We start from the raw sequence: 21,021 nt of genomic DNA, 5'->3' as shown, positions 1-21,021 counted from the left end.
CAGATTGTTCCAAATCCTGAGCAACGGAGTAGCCCTTTAAGAAGTTATTGTACAGAATAAATTCAAGGCAATTGGATTTGGATTTTTGTTTGTTTGGGATCTCCAAGTATTATTATATGCAGTTACTCTTTTTCCATGTAAAATGATTCGCTACATTCTTAGTAAGTAAATCGTAGTTCTCCTTCCAGGGTATAGCTTTGGAGGCTCAGATCAAATCGTCCTAATCCTGCTGGGAAATAATATAACAATGACCGCTTACCCTTCTGTTGTATATTGAACATAAACTGAAACATCAGTGATTGAAAACATGTATTTAATCAGACAAGTGCTTTGAGGTAATGACAAAATAAGACAATATTTTAAAGGCACAAGATAGAGATCACAGATATCGGTTACATTACTCAAGGCCATAATCAACTGCATCTACACTGTCCTGAGAATAGAGTTTGAGAAAACTGAGGAGGACATCCGGCTCTGTATAGGTCTCTTTCACAGACGGGTCCTGCAACATCAGCTTCTGCCAGGCACTGATATTTGGCACCTTCTCCAGATACCTAGAGAAGTGGTTGGGGAAAAAAAAAAAAAAAAAAAATTGTGAATATATTATATTATCTCACTCATGCCTTTTAAAACATTATTTTTTTGGATCACACTTAGCAAGAGGGGTGTGGTCTAAAATACACAAAGATAGTGTTCAAAATAGTGTTCAAGCCATTGGCATAAAGTAACCCTACCAATAGCTGGTATATGACTACACTACAGGGTCTAAATATACTGTATGTCTAGTCATTGAGAATAAGACACAGATGCATCATCCACTTTCCTGGTTTAGATTTACATTCTCTTTATATATGATAAGAAAATTTGCCCCAATATATTAGGCAACTAAGCATGAACATAAACTGTATAAATTAGCAGTTTAAGAACATTAAAGTGGTATTCCAGTGATCAGTGGATAGGACATAAATATCTGATCGGTGAGGTGCTGTCTGGCAGCCAGCAACCCCTCCGATCAGCTGGCAAAACCAAAAGCATGCGGCTCCATTTATCGTGTAGTGGCCGTACTGTGTTACTGCAGGTCAACTCCCATTTACTTCAATGGCCACTAAACCTACAGAGGTGTGTGCTCTGTGTACATCTGGGTGTAGTGACACAAAGTCTTGGAAAATCCCTTTAATATGACATTACAGGCAGGGGGTGTGTAATAGGAATACATGCCCCACACACCCCCTGACTATGTAATCCCACCCATTACCTGATATTTACTCCGATTAAAATTAAGTTCACGCCCATCTTAAAAGTGTGTGATCAGGGAACCCCAAGCTATTTTTAGGGGGAAGTAGGACACAGGTCCTCAATTCATCCCCTTTTCAAAATCCTTGTTTACAATTAAAGGCTGAAAAAGGTTAAAAACCTAGTGCAGAAAAGTGAATATAGTTGTTTTTAGTGTAGGAAACAGAGCTCTGTAAGAAAAGGCTTTGTTCACAATTGTCTAAGGAGCCTCAGTATCAGATTCAAATATATTAAATATAACGGATCATTTTGTCAGATAAAAATAGGGGACTCCATGATAGAAACCATTACCTTCTGTTCCGCTTCCATGATGAAGACAAACAATCATGGTGGTGAAAAGCTACGAGCAGGCATTGATTTCACCAATACGGTTAGTACCCTATATGTTTTGTCTTACTTACTCTTCAATATCAAAAACAGTAAACCGTTCAAACCAAGGCCAGATCATGTAATCAATCATAGATGCAGATTGTCCACCAAAGTAAGGGCTGTTCCTCTTGGCCAGTGCCTGTAGATAAAAGTAGGAAAAATTTCCAAAATTAAGTGTGAAGCTAGATTAAGGGGGTAGGGTTTGAGGGAAGGTGGTACTGTACTGTGACCAGTAGATGGTGGTCCACCCTAAAGTTAAAAATAAAGTTGTTCACACTAATTACTTTTTTTTGGTGCAGCATGTGACTAATATGAATTCATGTTCAATTGGGTGTGGGATTTTTTGTATGCTCAGCAACAGGTCTACTATTTCTTAATTACATTTTTTTTTGTGCAATTCTTTTTGCCAAAAATGCTACTCATTAATTTTGTAGGATTTTCACAAATTTTCATGTCGGAACACATTTGTGTACCACTCTATACTACCTCCAGAATAAAGCATGCCATAATATCTTAACCCCTTAGGGACCACGTGTTTTTCCTTTTGCACTTTCGTTTTCCTCATCACCTTCATAAAATCATAACACTTTCAAATTTGCACCTACAGACTCATGAGGGCTTTTTTTGGCACCAATTGTACTTTGTAATGACATCAATTCAGTATATAATCTATATCTAGCAAAATTGGATAAAAAAAATAAAAAATAAAAAAACATTTAGTAACTTTCGGGGGCTTCCAATTTTATGCAATGCACTTTTAGGTAAAAATGACACCATATCTTTATTCTGTAGGTTCACACAGTTACAAGAATACCTAATTTATATAAGTTTTATTGTATTTTACAAAAAAAAAATTATAAACTACATGAACCAAGAAATGTAATTTTTTTTTTTTTTTTTTTTTTTTTAAATCTACTTTACAGGCTTAGTAGTGAAAACAAACTCCTAGGCTGAGTCCACTTCTAAGCACCAAAAAAACTAGCGAAAGCCCTCAATTTTGACTCTGGTACCAGCAAGAAGAAGCACTACCAACAGGCCCAGAGCTTTATAAAAAATGGCATTTCTGGGCATAGGGGGCAACAACCTAGCCTAAAGGATGGTTCAATTCACCAGGATCTTTCTGCATTGTATCTTACAGGGCAGACAGACACATTACTTACCTCTTCAAGTTTTTTAAATTTCTCAAAAAATTGCGCCTTTAATTCGGTTACATCTTGATTATCCTTTTTGGCAAACAAAATCTTATACATGGCAGTGGTAATCTGAAGTCAAACATATACAACTGTGTTACTAGTCTTTTTTTAGTATAAAAATTGTACATTTATCTAACAAAAAAAATTTATAAAAATACACAATAGCAAACTTGCGCTGGAGTAAGGTGATATTTCGTAATACTTTTCCTTCAACTATGAGAATGGGTTCCTTAACCCCTTAAGGACTCAGGGTTTTTCCGTTTTTTGCACTTTCGTTTTTTCCTCCTTACCTTTTAAAAATCATAACCCTTTCAATTTTCCACCTAAAAATCCATATTATGGCTTATTTTTTGCGTCGCCAATTCTACTTTGCAGTGACATTAGTCATTTTACCCAAAAATGCACGGCGAAACGGGAAAAAAAAATCATTGTGCAACAAAATCGAAAAAAAAACGCCATTTTGTAACTTTTGGGGGCTTCCGTTTCTACGCAGTGCATATTTCGGTAAAAATTACACCTTTTCATTATTCTGTAGGTCCATACGGTTAAAATGATACCCTACTTATATAGGTTTGATTTTGTCGCACTTCTGGAAAAAATCATAACTACATGCAGGAAAAATTTATACGTTTAAAAATGTCATCTTCCGACCCCTATAACTTTTTAATTTTTCCACGTACAGGGCGGTATGAGGACTCATTTTTTGCGCCGTGATCTGAAGTTTTTATCGGTATGATTTTTGTTTTGATCGGACTTTTTGATCACTTTTTATTCATTTTTTAATGATATAAAAAGTGACCAAAATAAGCTTTTTTGGACTTTGGAATTTTTTTGCGCGTACGCCATTGACCGTACGGCTTAATTAATGATATATTTTTATAGTTCGGACATTTACGCACGCGGCGATACCACATATGTTTATTTTTTATTTTTTTTACACTGTTTTATTTTTTTTATGGGAAAAGGGGGGTGATTCAAACTTTTATTAGGGAAGGGGTTAAATGACCTTTATTAACACTTTTTTTTAACTTTTTTTTTGCAGTGTTATAGGTCCCATAGGGACCTATAACACTGCACACACTGATCTCTAATGCTGATCACTGGCGTGCATTAACACGCCTGTGATCAGCATTATCGGCGCTTGACTGCTCCTGCCTGGATCTCAGGCACGGAGCAGTCATTCGTCGATCGGACACCGGGGAGGCAGGTAAGAGCCCTCCCGGTGTCCGATCAGCTGTTCGGGACGCCGCGATTTCACCGCGGCGGTCCCGAACAGCCCGACTGAGCAGCCGGGTCACTTTCACTTTCACAGCGGCGGTCAGCTTTGACCGCCGCTTCTAAAGGGTTAATACAGGGCATCACCGTGATCGGCGATGTGTGGTATTACCCGCGGGTCCCGGCCGTTGATTAGCGCCGGGACCGACGCGATATGATGCGGGATCGCGGCGCGATCCCGCTTCATATCGCGGGAGCCGGCGCAGGACGTAAATATACGTCCTGCGTCGTTAAGGGGTTAAGCCAGATTTTTTAATATTGTGAATATCTTAGCTTGCAACTTAATTCAAAAGAACCTTAAAACAGTTTGTTCAGAGTGAGATCAGGTCTCCTAATGCTCCATTGAAGCAAGTGATGCTCAGTTGCAATACTGCACATAACCTGTAGACAGGTGTGGTGCTGTCTTCTAATAAAGGAGCCATGGTTTTCTAACCTTAACGTACCTTTCATCTTAAGTCCACAGCAGGGTCCTAGCAAAACTGTCAGTATCTCCATAGTCCACTGCTAAAGTGTGCAGGATATGGAACTGTTGGCAGTCCCACACAATCCCATTGCAATACAATTCTATGAGACTTCCGGCCATTCCACATACTTCCGCAGCAGACCATGGAGTTGCAAGCAGTCTTTGCTGGGACCCTGCTGCAGGCTTCAGATGAGAGGTGCCCTGTAACACTGAATGTTTGACATTATATAACAAAAGTCAGATGTCCTACCCCAGAGAATTGTTCCAGAATCATCTTCTCTTGTGCTTTCTCATAGGGATCTGCTGGGGTCAGCTTTTTCCCGGGATAGGCTTCATCCAGGTAATCACAAACTATTGGAGATTCATAGATGATTTTACCATCTGGGGTCTCAAGAGATGGCACCAATCCATGAGGGCTTTTCTCAAAAAACCAGTCCGGCTTGTTTTTAAGGTTAATGTTGATGACTTCATGTCTGAACAGAAAATAGAACCTGTTATACAGAGGTTTTACACTACTATGGTTGAATGACAAACAATATAAAGAAGGTCTTTAGAGGTGTGTGGTAGCGAGGGTGTGATGAGGGATGTTATTACATTAAGGGCAGATGGCATTAACCCCTTGTATTCATGACACCAGGGTGTGGTTTAGCCTAAAACCACCCGAAGATATGTCGCTGGATTCTGGGCTAGGCACAGGGGCAATAAAGACTCCGATGCCAAGTTATGGACAACGGTAGCTTTACTGAGGGTAGACAGTTGGTAAAGTCTCTACAGTTCAGCCAAGGCCTAAGGAGGTGACCAGTGATGCAGAGACCTTAAGGGCTTGCTGGGACTTGTAGTAGGACTGGACAATTGAATGCAGACCACGCTGACTTGACAGATGACAGGGACTTGACTCATAAAGCTGTGACTTTAGCTGACTTGAATTGATTGTGTCTGCAGGACTGGACTTTGAGGCCTCCAGCACTCTGGACACACACACTAGACAAGACTGCACTGGACCTCAGCAGGAAGCAAGAGCTATAAGCTCTGAGAGAGGCTAGCTCCACCCAGGGCTTATATGGGGGGGGGGGGAAGACTAGCAGGGAGCCCATAGGTCACTCTTGGAATCACCTGGTCCCTGGTACCTCCTGGTTAACAATCACATGACATAACTCTTAAAAGATACAAATTTTATAATACAATACAATGCAGAACATATGTACAGGGGGGAAACAGGTGCAAGGGGCCCAGGGGACACTGAAGGGGCCTGACAGGACAGCAAGGGTACAGGGTAACATCTCCCGTACATGGGTGCTAAGTCCAACTTAAAATTGCAAAAACATTACAGAAATAAGATTTGTCAAGAAACTATATAACATTATGTGCCTACTTGATTCCTTTGGCAGTCAAGACAAGTCTTGCTCTTTGGGCAAAGGGACAGAACCTCATGCTGTAAAGACGGATCAGACCTTCTGGTACCGGTCCTGGGGCAGTGCTGCCTATAAAAGAACATACAATATATGGATAACCAGTAGTGTAAAAAGGAAAACTATTCTTACCTAAATGAAGAAAGGGGCCATCAAAGGCCTGAACCACAAATTTTCTCTAAGGAACAATATAACATATATATATATTTATATATTTTTTTTTTTAAGTTTATCCTTCCAGTACTTATTAGCTGCTATATAATAAACCCCTCTGCACCTTCACTGAGCAGCCCGCAGGGCCCCCCCGCCCCCCCGCCCCCCCCCCCCCCCCCCCCGTGACTTAATTTACATGTTGCGAAACATTTCCCCCCTCCAGTCTCTCAGCAGAAAGGGGGAGAGTTATTAAAACCTGTCCAGAGGAGAAGTTGCTGAGTTGCCCATAGCAACCAGATCACTTCTTTCATTTTTGATAAAGAATTCGAAAACTGAAAGTAGCAATCTATGGACAGGTTTTAATAAATCTCCCCCTATAAAGACTATTTACACACTTTATGCAAAAAAAAAAAAAAAAAAAAAAAAAAAAAAAAAAAAAAAAAAAAAAAAGCTTTTTATAACCCCAATTTTTTGTCTTTTTATATTGAGATTCATCCACATGGTCTGACCGCTGCTGATCTTGGGAACAGGGACACATTTGTCGCTGGAATGAAAGGCACGGGCAGCACCTGTACACCCACCACTCCATTCACTGTCTGTGGGGCTGAACAACATTTCTGAGTTCGGCACTTGGAAATGTTCCATAGACCATGAATAGAGCAGTGGCCATGCAGATGCAGTCCACACCACTCATTCACCCAATGTTTCCCAACCAGAGTGCCTCCAGCTGTTGCAAAACTACAACTTCCAGCATGCCCGGACAGCCGAAGGCTGTCCGGGCATGCTGGAAGTTGTAGTTTTGCAACAGCTGGAGGCACTCTGGTTGGGAAACACTGCTATAACCAAAAATGTATCAATGTGTCCAAGCTGTAGAGTCGGTATAAGGGGGAGCTCCACACCAGAGTGTCCTGTAAAGGGATTATCCAGCCTTATAAGTTAAGTTCTCCCCAGATAACACTCTGCTATATCACATGAGCTGCGCCAAACCACAAAACCAGCTGTGTAGACACATAGACAACACTACAAACATTCTGGCACATTCCGCTTTATAGCAACATCCACTTATATGTAACAGATACAAATAGTCATAAAGATCACGCAGTCTGGGCCCAGGTTTGTAACTCTTACATAACATAAGCCATAGACAATATTACGTAACATGCAGATGTGCGCGTCTAGTCACCGATCCATCCATTACAGCAAAAGCCCCAATTCCCATAAGGTTCATTACATACACTTACCCTTCCCTAAACTCCTCTGTGATCCGGTCATTGCTGCAGATTGTCAGTCACTGGAGATACCTGTATAAGAAGCAGAGAGAGTGAGGAAGGAAGGAAGGAAGTATGTGTGTATATATATATATGTATATGTATATATATATATATATATATATATATACAGCAGTGGTCTGCTCAGCTCTGTGTATATACAGCCTGACATACCAGAAGGAAGCCTGTATGTGAGACACTCTTCCTGCAGTCTATATCTATGTGTCTAAACCAGCCTCCTCCCCTCCCAACTAATGGTTAACCCTTTAAGGGCCTGTTTTGGACTTGAAGACACAATCAATTTTTATGTATGCCTTATCGGTTTTTCCTCCTCCCCTTCGAGGGCCTTAGTCTGCTGTGTTAATGTGGATTAAGAGTCATAACGCTTTTATTTATGTGGGACGAATTGTGCTTAGTAATGACATAATTAATTTTACCATATAATGTACCGTAAAACTAAAAAAAAAAAAATATTTGTTCGGGTTGGATTGTAAAAAAGCAAAACTCAATGGCCCTCATTTACTATTGCAAACCCGACATGTTTTGTCGGGTTGTGCGCCAGATTCTGTCGCATTGTGCCAGTTCTGTCGCGTTGCGGCAGAAATTCTGTCTGCGCCAGAATTTGCGCCAGAATTGAAAAATCCCTGACTAACTTTCCATTTTGCTAAGAAAAAAATGTATAAAGGGGTGTGACCACCGGGAAAGGGGGCGTGGTCTCCAAAAGGGGGCGTATTCCCGACATTTTCACAAAAGAACAACATATTTACTAAGGTTTCCACATAAAATGTGGTGTATTTGAGCTGAGGAAAACCAGACAGGTGTAAAAAAAGCAAAGTGTAGGGAAAGTGGAAAATGTAGGGAAACCTTAGTAAATACTGTGGAAAATAAATTGTAGGGAATTAAAACCCACAAAGAAACCTACACAACACTCTTAGTAAATAAGGGCCAATATCTCTGCTGCAACATTGTGAAAACTGGCAATACGCATTTTCTGTCTTAGGCTGGGTTCACACCACGTTTTGTTAACTACGGTTAATCACGGCGCCCGGAGCCGACCAGAGTGAACCGCAGCCTTCGGTCGGCTTCGTTTTCGGCTGTATGCGGTTTCCCGACCGCAGGCAAAAACGCGGTAGACCACGTTTTGAGTGCGGGTGCCGCGATTAAGCCCCGCCCCCCTCCTCCCAGCCGTATACGTGAACCATAGTTAACAAAACGTGGTGTGAACCCAGCCTTAGAGGGGTTTGGGATCTCGGGCTCGATATTTTTGGAAATTTGTGCTTTATACTTGAATTCAGTGGCAAGTGTGTTTACCAGCGGAGCACTGTCCAGCGGCTCCAACCGGTTCACTCTGTCGAATGCCACGCGGCAGGGTTGGCCCCTGTCACCATTGATTTTCCTATTGACGATAGAGCCATTAGCACAAGCTATACGCCTCAATTCCAAGATTACGGGCATTGTAATAGGTGAATCGGAATACAAACTTGCATTATTTGCCGACAATGTAATCCTCTGATGAATGCGCAATCTTCACTGACAGCATTGTTCCAGACATATACAGGAACAAAAAAGCAGAGACAAGCGCACTCACCACGTTAGTGTCTTTACCAAGAAGACTTTATTGAAGACATCCAGGAACAGACATGTAGGTGCAGGGGGACGACAAAAGGAGGAGGTATTCTCAGGCTCCGTAACCGTCTCGCGCTAGTTGCGCTTCTTTAGGCCCCAACTAGGTAGCAGGTAAAAAGGTGTGTTTAAAAAGGACCCCAGCGGATGTGTTTCCAAGGTAACATATAAACAAACTCAAAAACCAGGTGAGTGGAGAAAAAAACACAATATTGTGATTACAAAAAACAGAGTATCCATTTAAAAACTATTCTTACTAACAAAGACAAGATATGGAGGAATGGTTAAAGAAAAAAAATACATATTTAGAATTTTTTTTTAAATTATAATTAGTATTATTTATTGTTCCTAACAATACATTCCCTTAGCAATGTATCTTACTATAAACTTAACGTCACTAAATCTCAAATCCGTCCAATAGCTCCACCTCCTACTCTTCTGACTTGCATGAGTCCATGCAATCGTATGCACGCTATGGCCCAGATTTATCAAAGAATGTCTACCGTAGAGCTATTTTCCCACGTTTATTTTGGTGGTGGGTTTAACTAGCGTTCATCTTATCTATTATGAAGGTGCAGCAGAATTATGAATTTTGCGCAGCTCTGCTGTGGTGGGAAAAGCTCTACCACATACACTTTTTCTAGACGCTTGAGGGAGGGAAGTAGACACTTTCCCGGGTCCTGAATGTGTCAGGTTAGGTGTTTTTACTTACTCTCACAGAGCTGCTGGGACATTTTTACTTGCATTTTAGACGCTACAATCAAATTTGATTGCGGTGTCTAAGGGGTTAAAGCTGGGCATCACCTTGATCGGTGATGTCTGGCATTAGAGGTGGCTCCTGAGCAGGTGTCATAGAAGGGGAGTGGGACGCTGTCGTCCACAAGAGGTTAAAGGTTGAATTGAGGAAGGTAGAAATTATTCCCACGCCTACTGATAGGTACCTTTGCACACAATATAGCGACTTTTGACAAAAGTCGCAAATGATAAATACGTGACCACTGCATGGTCAAAAAGAAAAAGTTCTACGGGTAGGCAAAAAGAGTGAAACTGTCTACATCAAAAAAATTTGCTGCTTGCGCCTGAACTGCTCCAAAACATAGACAAAAAAAATGCTCTAAAAGCAATGATAAATCTCCCCCTATATCCTCTCCTGGTTTGGCAGACTGGCAGCCTTTAAGATGCTTCTCCTTCCGAAACTCCTCTACCTGTTTAGAACCCTACCTATATCGATACCTCGCTCTTCTATAACAGCTTACAGATTAGAAGTTTTCTTCACACTGACTTTCAGTCTATTTTTCTATGATTTCCTTAATGACAAGACGTCTACAACTGTATTTGATTATATGTCACGTTGGGAAAGAGACTTAGGAAGAACCTTTTTCCATACACATTGGTTGGTATTCTGGTACCTTCATAGAACAAACCACCATGAAGCTATAGTGAAACCATCTTTCGGTGGTACTTCACCCCTTCGCGTCTATGCCGCATGAATCCTTAACGTTGGAGACAATGTGGGTATATTAGTCCGCTCCTGCATACCTTGTGGGAATGTCCTGTCATTCGCCCCTTCTGGCGAGGAATAGATCTGGTAATCAAATGCCTTACAGGATTACAGCCTGACCTCTCCCCTTCCACCGCCTTACTATTACTGGATCTAGATGTCTATCCATGGCATTCTAGCACTGTAGGAGCTCAGCTTCCCATGTCTACTAAATGACTAATAACTGGGAAGTGGAAGTCCCTAGTTTGGTGGAAGTCCTAGCGTATGTTAATCTTACCTGTAATTATGCGTGGACATATGCCCTAGTGAATTTTCACTATTCATTTAACTCCCATTCCCTCTTTTGTCGCACTGCTGAAAAAAATCATAACTACTTGCAGGAAAATTTATACTTTAAAAATTCTCATCTTCTGACCCCTATAACTGTTTTATTTTTCCATGTACGGGCCAGTATGAGGACTCAAGTTTTTATCTGTACAATTTTTGGATTGATCGGACCTTTTGATCCATTTTTTCATGATTTGAAAAGTGACCAAAAATACGCTATTTTGGACTTTGGAATTTTTTTTGCGTGTACACCATTGACCGTGCAGTTTAATTAACAATATATTTTAATAATTCGGACATTTCCGCACATGGCGATACCACATATGTTTATATTTATTTTTTATGGGAAAAGGGGTGGGATTCAAACTTATATTAGGGAAGGGGTTAAATGACCTTTATTAACTTTTTTTTCACTTTTATTTTTGCAGTGTTATAGCCCCCTATGTGAGCTATAAGACTGCACACACTGATCTTTTACACTGATCCCTGCAAAGCCATAGTTTTGCATGGATAAGTGTTATAGGCGGTCGATTGCTCAAGCCTGTATCTCAGGCTTGGAACAATCAGTCGCTGATCGGACGTGATGGAGCACGGCAAGGAAACCTCCGCTCGCGTGCTAGCTGATCGGGACAACGCGATTTTATCGCGATAGTCCCGATCAGCCCGTCTGAGCTGCCGGGAAGCTTTCACTTTCATTTTAGACGCAGCAATCAACTTTGATCGCCACGTCTAAAGGGTTATTAGCATGCGGCAAATCGATCGGCACCACACACTGTTAGCCCAGGGTCGCAGCTATCATTAGCCACTGGGACCGACCCCATATGACCTGTTTTACATACCGGGAACGGGCGTACATCCTTAAGAGGTTAAAAAACAATAAAACTTTTGTAAAAAAAAAAAAAAAAAGCTAAACTCAATTTTGCATATTTTTGTTTTTTTTTGTTTATTTTTTTTTACATCTTTACAGTAAAAATGACATGTTCTCTATATTCTGTTAGTCAATCGATTACAGCTATACCAAATTTGACAGTTTTTTGATTTTTTATTATTATTGTACTATTGAAAAACCAACTCAAACTTTCTTTTAAACAAAATAAGATTTTTTTTATCTATGGGCTGTATGAGGGCTGATTTTGGAAAATATATTGGATATTGGAAATGACACAGCACCTCTTTTGATAAAATGTATAATAAGGTTATTGTGTAATGTGCACAAATAGATTGAGCTAAAATCGATATGTAAGTAAAGGTCACACTGGCTTCAATTGTTTCTAAGTGGAATGATGTCTCAAGTAAATCTATTGGGCACATAAGGCTGCATTCACACTAAGTTTGCTGCCTATGACTGCCAGGTCCACGCAGCATCTCATTCACTTTAATGAGCCGGCCGGAGTCAGACAGTGACTCCGGTCGACTCATTTTTGCCTCACAACCGGGTTTGTGACCAAACTTAAAATACTATGGTTTTACGTCCGGTCACAAAACTGGATACAGGGCAAAATTGAGCTGACCGGAGAGTCACTGTCTGACTCCGGTCGGCTCATTAAAGGGGTACTCCACTGGCCAGCGTTCGGAACATTTAGTTCCGAACACTTTGTTTGCGCCACGAGGGGGTGGGGCCGACCCCCGCGGCGCAAGCACAGCGTTTGGAACTAAATGTTCCGAACGCTGGCCAGTGGAGTACCCCTTTAAAGGATGGGTTTTGGCGCCGGTCTGGCTGGGATACAGGAGCTCCCGATTTTGAAGTTTCCCAGCTTGATCCCGCAGCCATAGGCAACAAACGTAGTGTGAATGCAGCCTAACTCAGGTGTGTAAGGGGCTATTCAGAACCCGTTAGTGACAAACCTAATTTTATCTAGGATAAATTGTATTTTTAATAGGAACAAGTTGTCATTTTTATAGGAATCATTGTAAGGTTACATGTATTGTATTGAAGGATTGTATTTTATTTTTTGTGTGAAAAAAGAACACACACCTCCACTATCGAAAATCACAATATTACTCAGGCACAGGTCAGTGAGCCCTATAAAAGTAAGGTCAGGCAGGTGGAGGACATATTAGATGTGCATACAATAGCCCTTTAACCCCTTAAGGACCGGAGGTTTTTCCGTTTTTGCATTTTCGTTTTTTGCTCCTTGCCTTTAAAAAATCATAACTCTTTCAAATTTACACCTAAAAATCCATATGATGGCTTATTTTTTGCGCCACCAATTCTACTTTGTAATGACGTCAGTCATTTTGCCCAAAAATCTATGGTGAAGCGGGAAAAAAAATCATTGTGCGACAAAATTTAAAAAAAAACGCTGTTTTGTAACTTTTGGGGGCTTCCGTTTCTACGTAGTACATTTTTCGGTAAAAATGACACCTGATATGTATTCTGTAGGTCCATACGATTAAAATGATACCCTACTTATATAGGTTTGATTTTGTCGGACTTCTGGAAAAAATCATAACTACATGCAGGAAAATTAATACGTTTAAAATTGTCATCTTCTGACCCCTATAACTTTTTTATTTTTCCGTGTATGGGGCGGTATGAGGGCTCATTTTTTGCGCCGTGATCTGAAGTTTTTAACGGTACCATTTTTGCATTGATAGGACTTATTGATCGCTTTTTATTCATTTTTTCATGATATAAAAAGTGACCAAAAATGCACTATTTTGGACTTTGGAATTTTTTTGCGCGCACGCCATTGACCGTGCGGTTTAATTAACGATATATTTTTATAATTCGGACATTTCCGCACGCGGCGATACCATTTATGTTTATTTTTATTTACACTGTGTTTTTTCTTTTATGGGAAAAGGGGGGTGATTCAAACTTTTAATAGGGAAGGGGTTAAATGATGTTTATTCACTTTTTTTTTGCACTTTTTTTTTTGCAGTGTTATAGGTCCCATAGGGACCTATAACACTGCACACACTGATCTTTTACATTGATCACTGGTTTCTCATAAGAAACCAGTGATCGATGATTCTGCCGCATGACTGCTCATGCCTGGATCTCAGGCACTGAGCAGTCATTCGGCGATCGGACAGCGAGGAGGCAGGTAGGGGCCCTCCCGCTGTCCTGTCAGCTGTTCGGGATGCCGCGATTTCACCGCGGCTATCCCGAACAGCCCACTGAGCTAGCCGGCATGCTTTCGGTTTCACTTTAGACGCGGCGTTCAACTTTGAACGCCGCGTCTAAAGGGTTAATAGCGCGCGGCACAGCGATCAATGCCGCGCGCTATTAGCCACGGGTCCCGGCCGTTGTTAGAGGCCGGGCCCGACCCGCTATGACGCGGGGCCACGCCGTGGCCCCGCGTTATAGATCGGGAGTGGACACATGACGTTCCAGTACGTCATGTGTCCTTAAGGGGTTAAAGGGGTACTCTGGTGGAAAACTTTTTTTTTTTATGAACTGGTTCCAGAAAGTTTAACAGATTTGTAAATTGCTTCTATTTAAAAAAAAATCTTATCATTTTACTTTCTGGGGAGGGGGGGCACATCTCATCTGAATCTCCTGCCTGAATCTCGGATTTTTCCACCCCTCCACTGCCTGTGCCCTAAGGCAGCTGCCTTGTGTTTGTGCGGGGCCTGAGCATGCACATGCTCTTTCTGCACCTTAAAGGGGTACTCCGGTGGAAATAATATATTTTTTTTTTAAATCAACTGGTGCCAGAAAGTTAAACAGATTTGTAAATTACTTCTATTAAAAAATCTTAATTCTTCCAGTACTTATTAGCAGCTGTATGCTAAAGAGGAATTTTTTTTCTTTTTGAATTTCTTTTTTGTCTTGTCTACAGTGCTCTGTGCTGACACCTCTGTCCATGTCAGGAACTGTCCAGAGCAGCATAGGTTTGCTATGGGGATTTTCTCCTGCTTTGGAAAATTCCTGATACGGGCATCAGGTGTCAGCAGAGAGCACTGTGGACAAGACAAGAAAGAAATTCAAACAGAAAATAATTTCCAGTGGAATACCCCTTTAAGGTGCAGAAAGAGCATGAGCATGCTCAAGCCCTGCACAAACACAAGGCAGCTGTCTAAGGGCACAGGCAGTGGAGGGTCGGAAAAATCTGAACCCCCAGCTGCAGGCAGGAGATTGAGATGAGATGTGCCCCCCATCCCCGGGAAAGTAAAATGAGTGGTGATGCGTATGATGTACAGATCGCCAATCACAGTACTGTTAATGGGCAGGGAACAGCAGTAATCTCTGCTCCTATACTTCAGAGTGACGTAGTGCTTCCACTGCAAGATGCTGGTGATGATGTCATCTTATGTGTGCGACTTGCTGAAGAAGTCCTGCGCCGGAGCCTGGACCTCATGGAGGAAGAGAACTCAGCACAGGAGCCAAGGGGAGGGGAGTTACATTTTTATTATTTTTGGGGCAGATGACCTTTGTAACTACTTAGGGGATTGTTGCAATACCTAACTACAGGGAGGGGGGGGGGTCATTACCTATCTAACTACTGGGGGGCTGCAATACCTATCTACCTGAAGTATTCCCTACCTACCTACTGGGGTCATGAAGTCACCAAAATGTCTTCCAAAAATAAATAAGGAAGAAAAATAAATAAGTAGATAACTAATACAGATAAAGCAAGTCCTTACATAAAAAAGTAAGAAAGAGCTGCTGGAAGCTGTAAATCACTGTCTATGTAGAGGACAGGAGCTTCTTCAGGGTCCTGTACAGAACACAGTGTCCTAATTTTTTTTTAACTTGGAGCTGCCCTCACCTGGTGTCCAAAGAAGCAGCTAACTGTGGCACAGGTAAAGAGTACAGAACATGTAATGTGAATATAGTCAAAGAAAAATGTAGCCAGCTCACCGTTTATAGTTGCTTAGTCTCTGGGCACTCGTGGATGTTGCATTGGAAGCCAGGATGAAGCCGAGCCATTACCCAGGTGCATAAGGAGAAATATAATAGAGATTTCAAGCTCCCAAAAATTGGTAGAAAAAATATTAAAAGTCCAAAATTTGATTAGTTCATATTAAAAATAAAAATAAAACACCCCGTGTAGATAAAACCCCTACGCCGACGCGTTTCGGACTAATACGTCCTTAGTCATGGCATGGGAAAAGGATCTTGTCCAACCTAATATATACTTTATGTTCATAACACATGGTTTTGAGAACCGACTAATTACCTCCTGGAAGCTGGCGTCTGTCATCACTTCCTGGGAGGATTTCCACCGGCCAGGGAAAATTAACCCCTTCTTACACCAAAAGCAATTGTAAGGTTTGACCATAAGGTGCAATTCAGACCGGCAGAAGAATTCACAGCAAAAATTTAAAAAAAATTCAAAAATTTGACATACCCATAAACGATTTGGAATGAAAATAATAAGAAAGATAATATAACAAGCAAAAAAAACATATTCCAATGAAAAATTATATTCAAGATATAATATATAAGGATTAATAATGCATACTATAAATTAAGAAAAAATGATGACAAGGAAAAATCTAAAGACTATATACCATATCAAAAAATAATTATGATATTAATAAAAATATGAAAGATCATTATGCAAATTTAATCCCTGTGGATGACGTGAATCCAACCTCAGTATCCAAAAAGCCTCGCTTTTAAATACCGCACGAGACCAATCTCCCCCCTCTTTGAGGGCGGGGTACAAGTTCTTTTCCTGTAACCCGAATAGATTGTGAATCTCCCGCATGCACTTCTAAAATATGTCTACTAAGACCAGAGAGTGCTCGAGGATCATCACCTTGCTTCACATGGAAGTGTTCATAGAAGCGTGCAACCTATGTACTGCAGATTACATTGGACACATATAGCTGAATATACCACATGTGTGGTTTCACAATTTATAAATGAATTGCTGTATTTTTCGCCGTATAAGACGCAATTTTTCTTCCCCCAAACTGGGGGGGGGGAAAGTTGGTGCCTCTTATACGGTGAATACACACACCTATCGCAGCGGTCCCTGCGGCCATCAATGGCCGGGACCCGCGGCTAATACAGGACATCACCGATCGTGGTGATGCCCTGTATTAACCCTTCAGACGCGGCGATCAAAACTGACCGCTACGTCTGAAGCGAAAATAACACTAACCCGGCTGTTCAGTCGGGCTGTTCAGGACCGCCGCGGTGAAATCGCGATGTCCCGAACAACTTACAGGACACTGGGAGGGACCTTACCTGCCTCCTCGGTGTCTGCTCCCTGCCGGGATCCCCTGCATGGCCGGAGCTCTCCTTCGACGTCATCACGTTGTCGCACACGCCGTCCCATCATCCAATAGGAGCGGCGTGCGTAGCGACGTGATGACAGCGACGGAGAGCGTGGATCCCAGGGAAGAAGACATCCGGACCGTCGGGGACACCACGGGGACGCGGCGACAGCGCTGGAGGGCGACATCCAGGGCAGCGGTGACTAGCGGTGACGGGTCCGGAGCGGCGGGGACACGTGAGTATTACCTCCTATACCAGTGGTCTTCAACCTGTGGACCTCCAGATGTTTCAAAACTACAACTCCCAGCATGCCCGGACAGCCAACGGCTGTCCGGGCATGCTGGGAGTTGTAGTTTTGCAACATCTGGTGGTCCGCAGGTTGAAGATCACTGTTGGGTTCAGAATCTTTTTTTCTAGATTTTGCACCTTTAAAATTGGGTGCGTCTGATATGGCGGTGCGTCCTATAGGGCGAAAAATACGGTAATATTGTATATTTTGCCTTTGACCGATGAATAAAATTGTTTAGTGTGTGTCATATACTTGCATAGGTTGCACCTCATACGGGAACATTTGAAATTACCTTTGGTACTCAACCAACATTCATTATTGCTCTCTCTGAAATCGCTATTAGACGGTCTCCCCGCAAAGATTTACCTTTCTTGGCCACAATTCTAATTCCATTGCTCAAGATCTTGCAGTTATCTTCATTATCATATAACACAGGTAGATGTTTCTTAATAATATCCCTAATTTGGTTAAAACGGGTACTGTAAGGAGTAGAAAATGTTACAGGATGATTAACCCTTTCATGGCTGTGTGTTTTCGGTCTGCTAGTTTCTGATTCAAGGTACACACTCCGGTTCTTATTATCGACTAAACTGACTACTGTACCGATGGTACGGATGGATTGGAGGCGGATAATGATCCTCAGGATCACAATACATCTCAAAAAAATTTTTTTCAAAAAACGTGAATGGCCATCCCCCAACACAACAGCAGGTTTTCAAAAAGAACAAGAAAAGGACGGCCGGAGCTTCAAACAGAAATCCAAGAGATGGCGTCCAGGACATAGAGCAGGGCGCAAACATAGGAGATACAAAAAGAAGGTACACGAGACAGAACAAACGGAGATAAATAAAAACAAGAAAGATGATAGGACCAATAACGAGCACCAAACAGACGTGAATGAAAATAACTTATCCGTAATAAACCATTTTTTCGCCACATCACATTAGTATCCTCTCAAAAGGACTACATTTTGTACCTACACAGAGCTTTGATCTTTATGGTACTTTACAAGATGCCGTTTTGTCCGGGCTATTACAGTCAAGAAACATTTTTTGCAATCTGATGATCTTACTGTGTCCTTACAACAAAGTGCAACCCCAGAAGCGAGCTGTAGCTGTCTAAACACCCAAGAATCTAGCTATTTATCCCTCCATACTATGTTTTCTGAACAAAAAACAATGCTGGATTTGATTGATTTGCAATGCTCAGGGCAAACCACAACCCGGGAACATGAAATTAAAAGCACAAAAAATAAATGTTTATCCTATAAGCTCCCGAACTATTTCTAAGGACTTGAAAGCTCTAGAACAGGAAAGCACTATGGCTATCCCTGAAAATCTAACCAAAAAAGAAAAACTTGCCCTAAGGAATTGGAACGTAACAAAGGGATTATTATACAGGAAGCTGACAAGGGAGGGGCTGTGGTAATCCTCGATAGGCTCCTATATAGAAAATTGGTTTTGGAAATGTTGGAGGATGAGTCAACTTATAGACGAATAGCTAGTGATCCAGTAAAAAGTATAAAAGAAAAACTAGATGTCTTACTTGCAGAGGGTTTCAGTTTGGGTATTATCACGAAATAACAAAAGGAATTCTTGTCCCCTCCCCATCCAGTGTGCCCGATCTTCCACGCACTGCCGAAAATTCCTAAGAACATATTTCCGCTTCCATTGCGACCTATTGTTGCTGGAATAGATGCAGTGCTGGAGAGACTGGGTGCCTGGATTGACAACCCCTTGCGGTACGCCCGTTAGGGTAAATCAAGGACACTAAATCTTTATTGACAGCGATGAAAACCATGACATGGTGTAAGAATGATGCATGGATATCGTGCAATGTGGTATCGTTATATTCATGTATACTACATCAGCAGGCCTTGCTTGCGGTTGAGTACCATATCAAAAAATATAGGGGGAGATTCATCAAAACCTGCCCAGAGGAAAAGTTGCCCAGTTGCCCATAGCAACCAATCAGATTACTTCTTTAATTTTTGACAAGGCCTCTGCAAAATGAAAGATGCAATCTAATTGGTTGCTATGGGCAACTGGGCCACTTTTCCTCTGGACACGTTTTGATCACCAACATTAGCCAATCTATTCATGGCTTACTGGGAGGAGGGTCATCTGTATTCTGCCATGAATCCATTCACATCCTATATAGGATGGTATGGCATATATATGGATGACCTCCTCCTAGTGTGGTCTGGTGGCAGACAGAGGGCTGAAGACTTTCTTGTATACATTAAAGGGGTACTCCACCCCTAGACATCTTATAAGATGTTAGATCGCCGTGGTCCCGCTGCTGGGGACCCCAGGGATCGCTGCTGCAGCACCCCGCTATAATTACTGCACAGAGCGAGTTCGCTCTGCACGTAATGACGGGCAATACAGGGGCTGGAGCATCGTTACGTCACGGTTCCGCCCCTCGTGACGTCACGGCCCGCCCCGTCAATACAAGTCTATGGGAGGGGGCATGGCGGTCGTCATGCCCCCTGCCATAGACTTGCATTAGGGGGACGGGCCGTGATGTCACAAGGGGTGGAGCCATGATGTCACGCTGCTCCGGCCCCTGTATCGCCCGTCATTACGCACAGAGCGAACTCGCTCTGTGCAGTAATGATGGCGGGGTGCCACAGCGGCGATACCCGGGGTCCCCAGCAGCGGGACCGCGGCGATCTAACATCTTATCTTATCCCCTATCCTTTGGATAGGGGATAAGATGCCAGGGGCAGAGTACCCCTTTAACAGTAATGCAATCAATTTAAAATTTACCCTGGAATGGGGGGGGGGGGGTAGTTGCATCAATTTAATAAATCTCACACTATCAGGAGATGGCATTAAAGGATGTATACATTCTAAGCTATACAGGAAACCAACGTCTGGCAACAGCGTTCTGTCTGCCACAAGCTGCCACCCAAAGCATGCAATACGCAACCTCCCCATAGGGGAATTTGTTAGAGCAAAAAGAGCCTCTTCGGATAACTCTGTATATGAGGAATCGTGCCACGACATCATTTCCAGGTTGCGCAAAAGGGGGTATAAAAAGGAAATCTTGAATAGGGCAAAGAGTTTAGTCGATAATAAGAACCGGAGTGTGTACCTTGAATCAGAAACTAGCAGACCGAAAACACACAGCCATGAAAGGGTTAATCATCCTGTAACATTTTCTACTCCTTACAGTACCAATTTTAACCAAATTAGGGATATTATTAAGAAACATCTACCTGTGTTATATGATAATGAAGATAACTGCAAGATCTTGAGCAATGGAATTAGAATTGTGGCCAAGAAAGGTAAATCTTTGCGGGGGAGACCGTCTAATAGCGATTTCAGAGAGAGCAATAATGCATGTTGGTTGAGTACCAAAGGTAATTTCAAATGTTCCTGTATGAGGTGCAACCTATGCAAGTATATGACACACACTAAACAATTTTATTCATCGGTCAATGGCAAAGTATACAATATTAATTCATTTATAAATTGTGAAACCACACATGTGGTATATTCAGCTTTATGTGTCCAATGTAATCTGCGGTACATAGGTTGTACCTCAAGGAAATTAAAGAAGCGCTTCTATGAACACTTCCATGTGAAGCAAGGGGATGATCCTCGAGCACTCTCTGGTCTTAGTAGAAATATTTTAGAAGTGCATGCGGATTTACTACACTGTCATCCAGGGGC

The 21,021-nt window shown here is 41.9% G+C and overlaps 1 protein-coding gene across 2 annotated transcripts; it reads right to left on the bottom strand.

Annotated features, from left to right (window-relative positions):
• Positions 1-301: 301 nt before the first annotated feature.
• Positions 302-19,026, bottom strand: LOC130281738 (glutathione S-transferase omega-1-like). Of its 2 annotated transcripts, XM_056529317.1 has the most exons (8): positions 18,887-19,026; positions 9,012-9,149; positions 7,397-7,456; positions 5,966-6,074; positions 4,844-5,066; positions 2,823-2,924; positions 1,695-1,801; positions 302-554 (listed from the first exon to the last, which is right to left on the bottom strand). In XM_056529317.1, the coding sequence occupies exons 3-8, from the start codon at positions 7,425-7,427 to the stop codon at positions 398-400; spliced, it is 729 nt and encodes a 242-aa protein (XP_056385292.1). In that variant the 5' UTR covers positions 7,428-7,456; positions 9,012-9,149; positions 18,887-19,026; the 3' UTR covers positions 302-397. The 2 variants fall into 2 exon arrangements, with proteins under 2 accessions (XP_056385292.1, XP_056385291.1); XM_056529316.1 differs by lacking the exons at positions 9,012-9,149; positions 18,887-19,026 and adding an exon at positions 7,598-7,629.
• Positions 19,027-21,021: the final 1,995 nt, after the last annotated feature.

The sequence above is a fragment of the Hyla sarda genome, chromosome 7 (assembly GCF_029499605.1).
Source record: "Hyla sarda isolate aHylSar1 chromosome 7, aHylSar1.hap1, whole genome shotgun sequence".
Taxonomy (NCBI): domain Eukaryota; kingdom Metazoa; phylum Chordata; class Amphibia; order Anura; family Hylidae; genus Hyla; species Hyla sarda.
The sequence above is the reverse complement of the archived record's forward strand: the minus strand, read 5'-3'. Positions and strand labels throughout refer to the sequence as shown.

Excerpts from the sequence above, each read along its gene's own strand:
- LOC130281738 (XM_056529317.1), bottom strand. The coding sequence starts at position 7,427 with ATGACCGGATCACAGAGGAGTTTAGGGAAGG. Across the intron at positions 1,802-2,822 it reads AATTTAAAAAACTTGAAGAG|GCACTGGCCAAGAGGAACAG; the intron begins GTAAGTAATGTG and ends TTTTATCTACAG. Across the intron at positions 555-1,694 it reads ACTGTTTTTGATATTGAAGA|GTATCTGGAGAAGGTGCCAA; the intron begins GTAAGTAAGACA and ends CCACTTCTCTAG.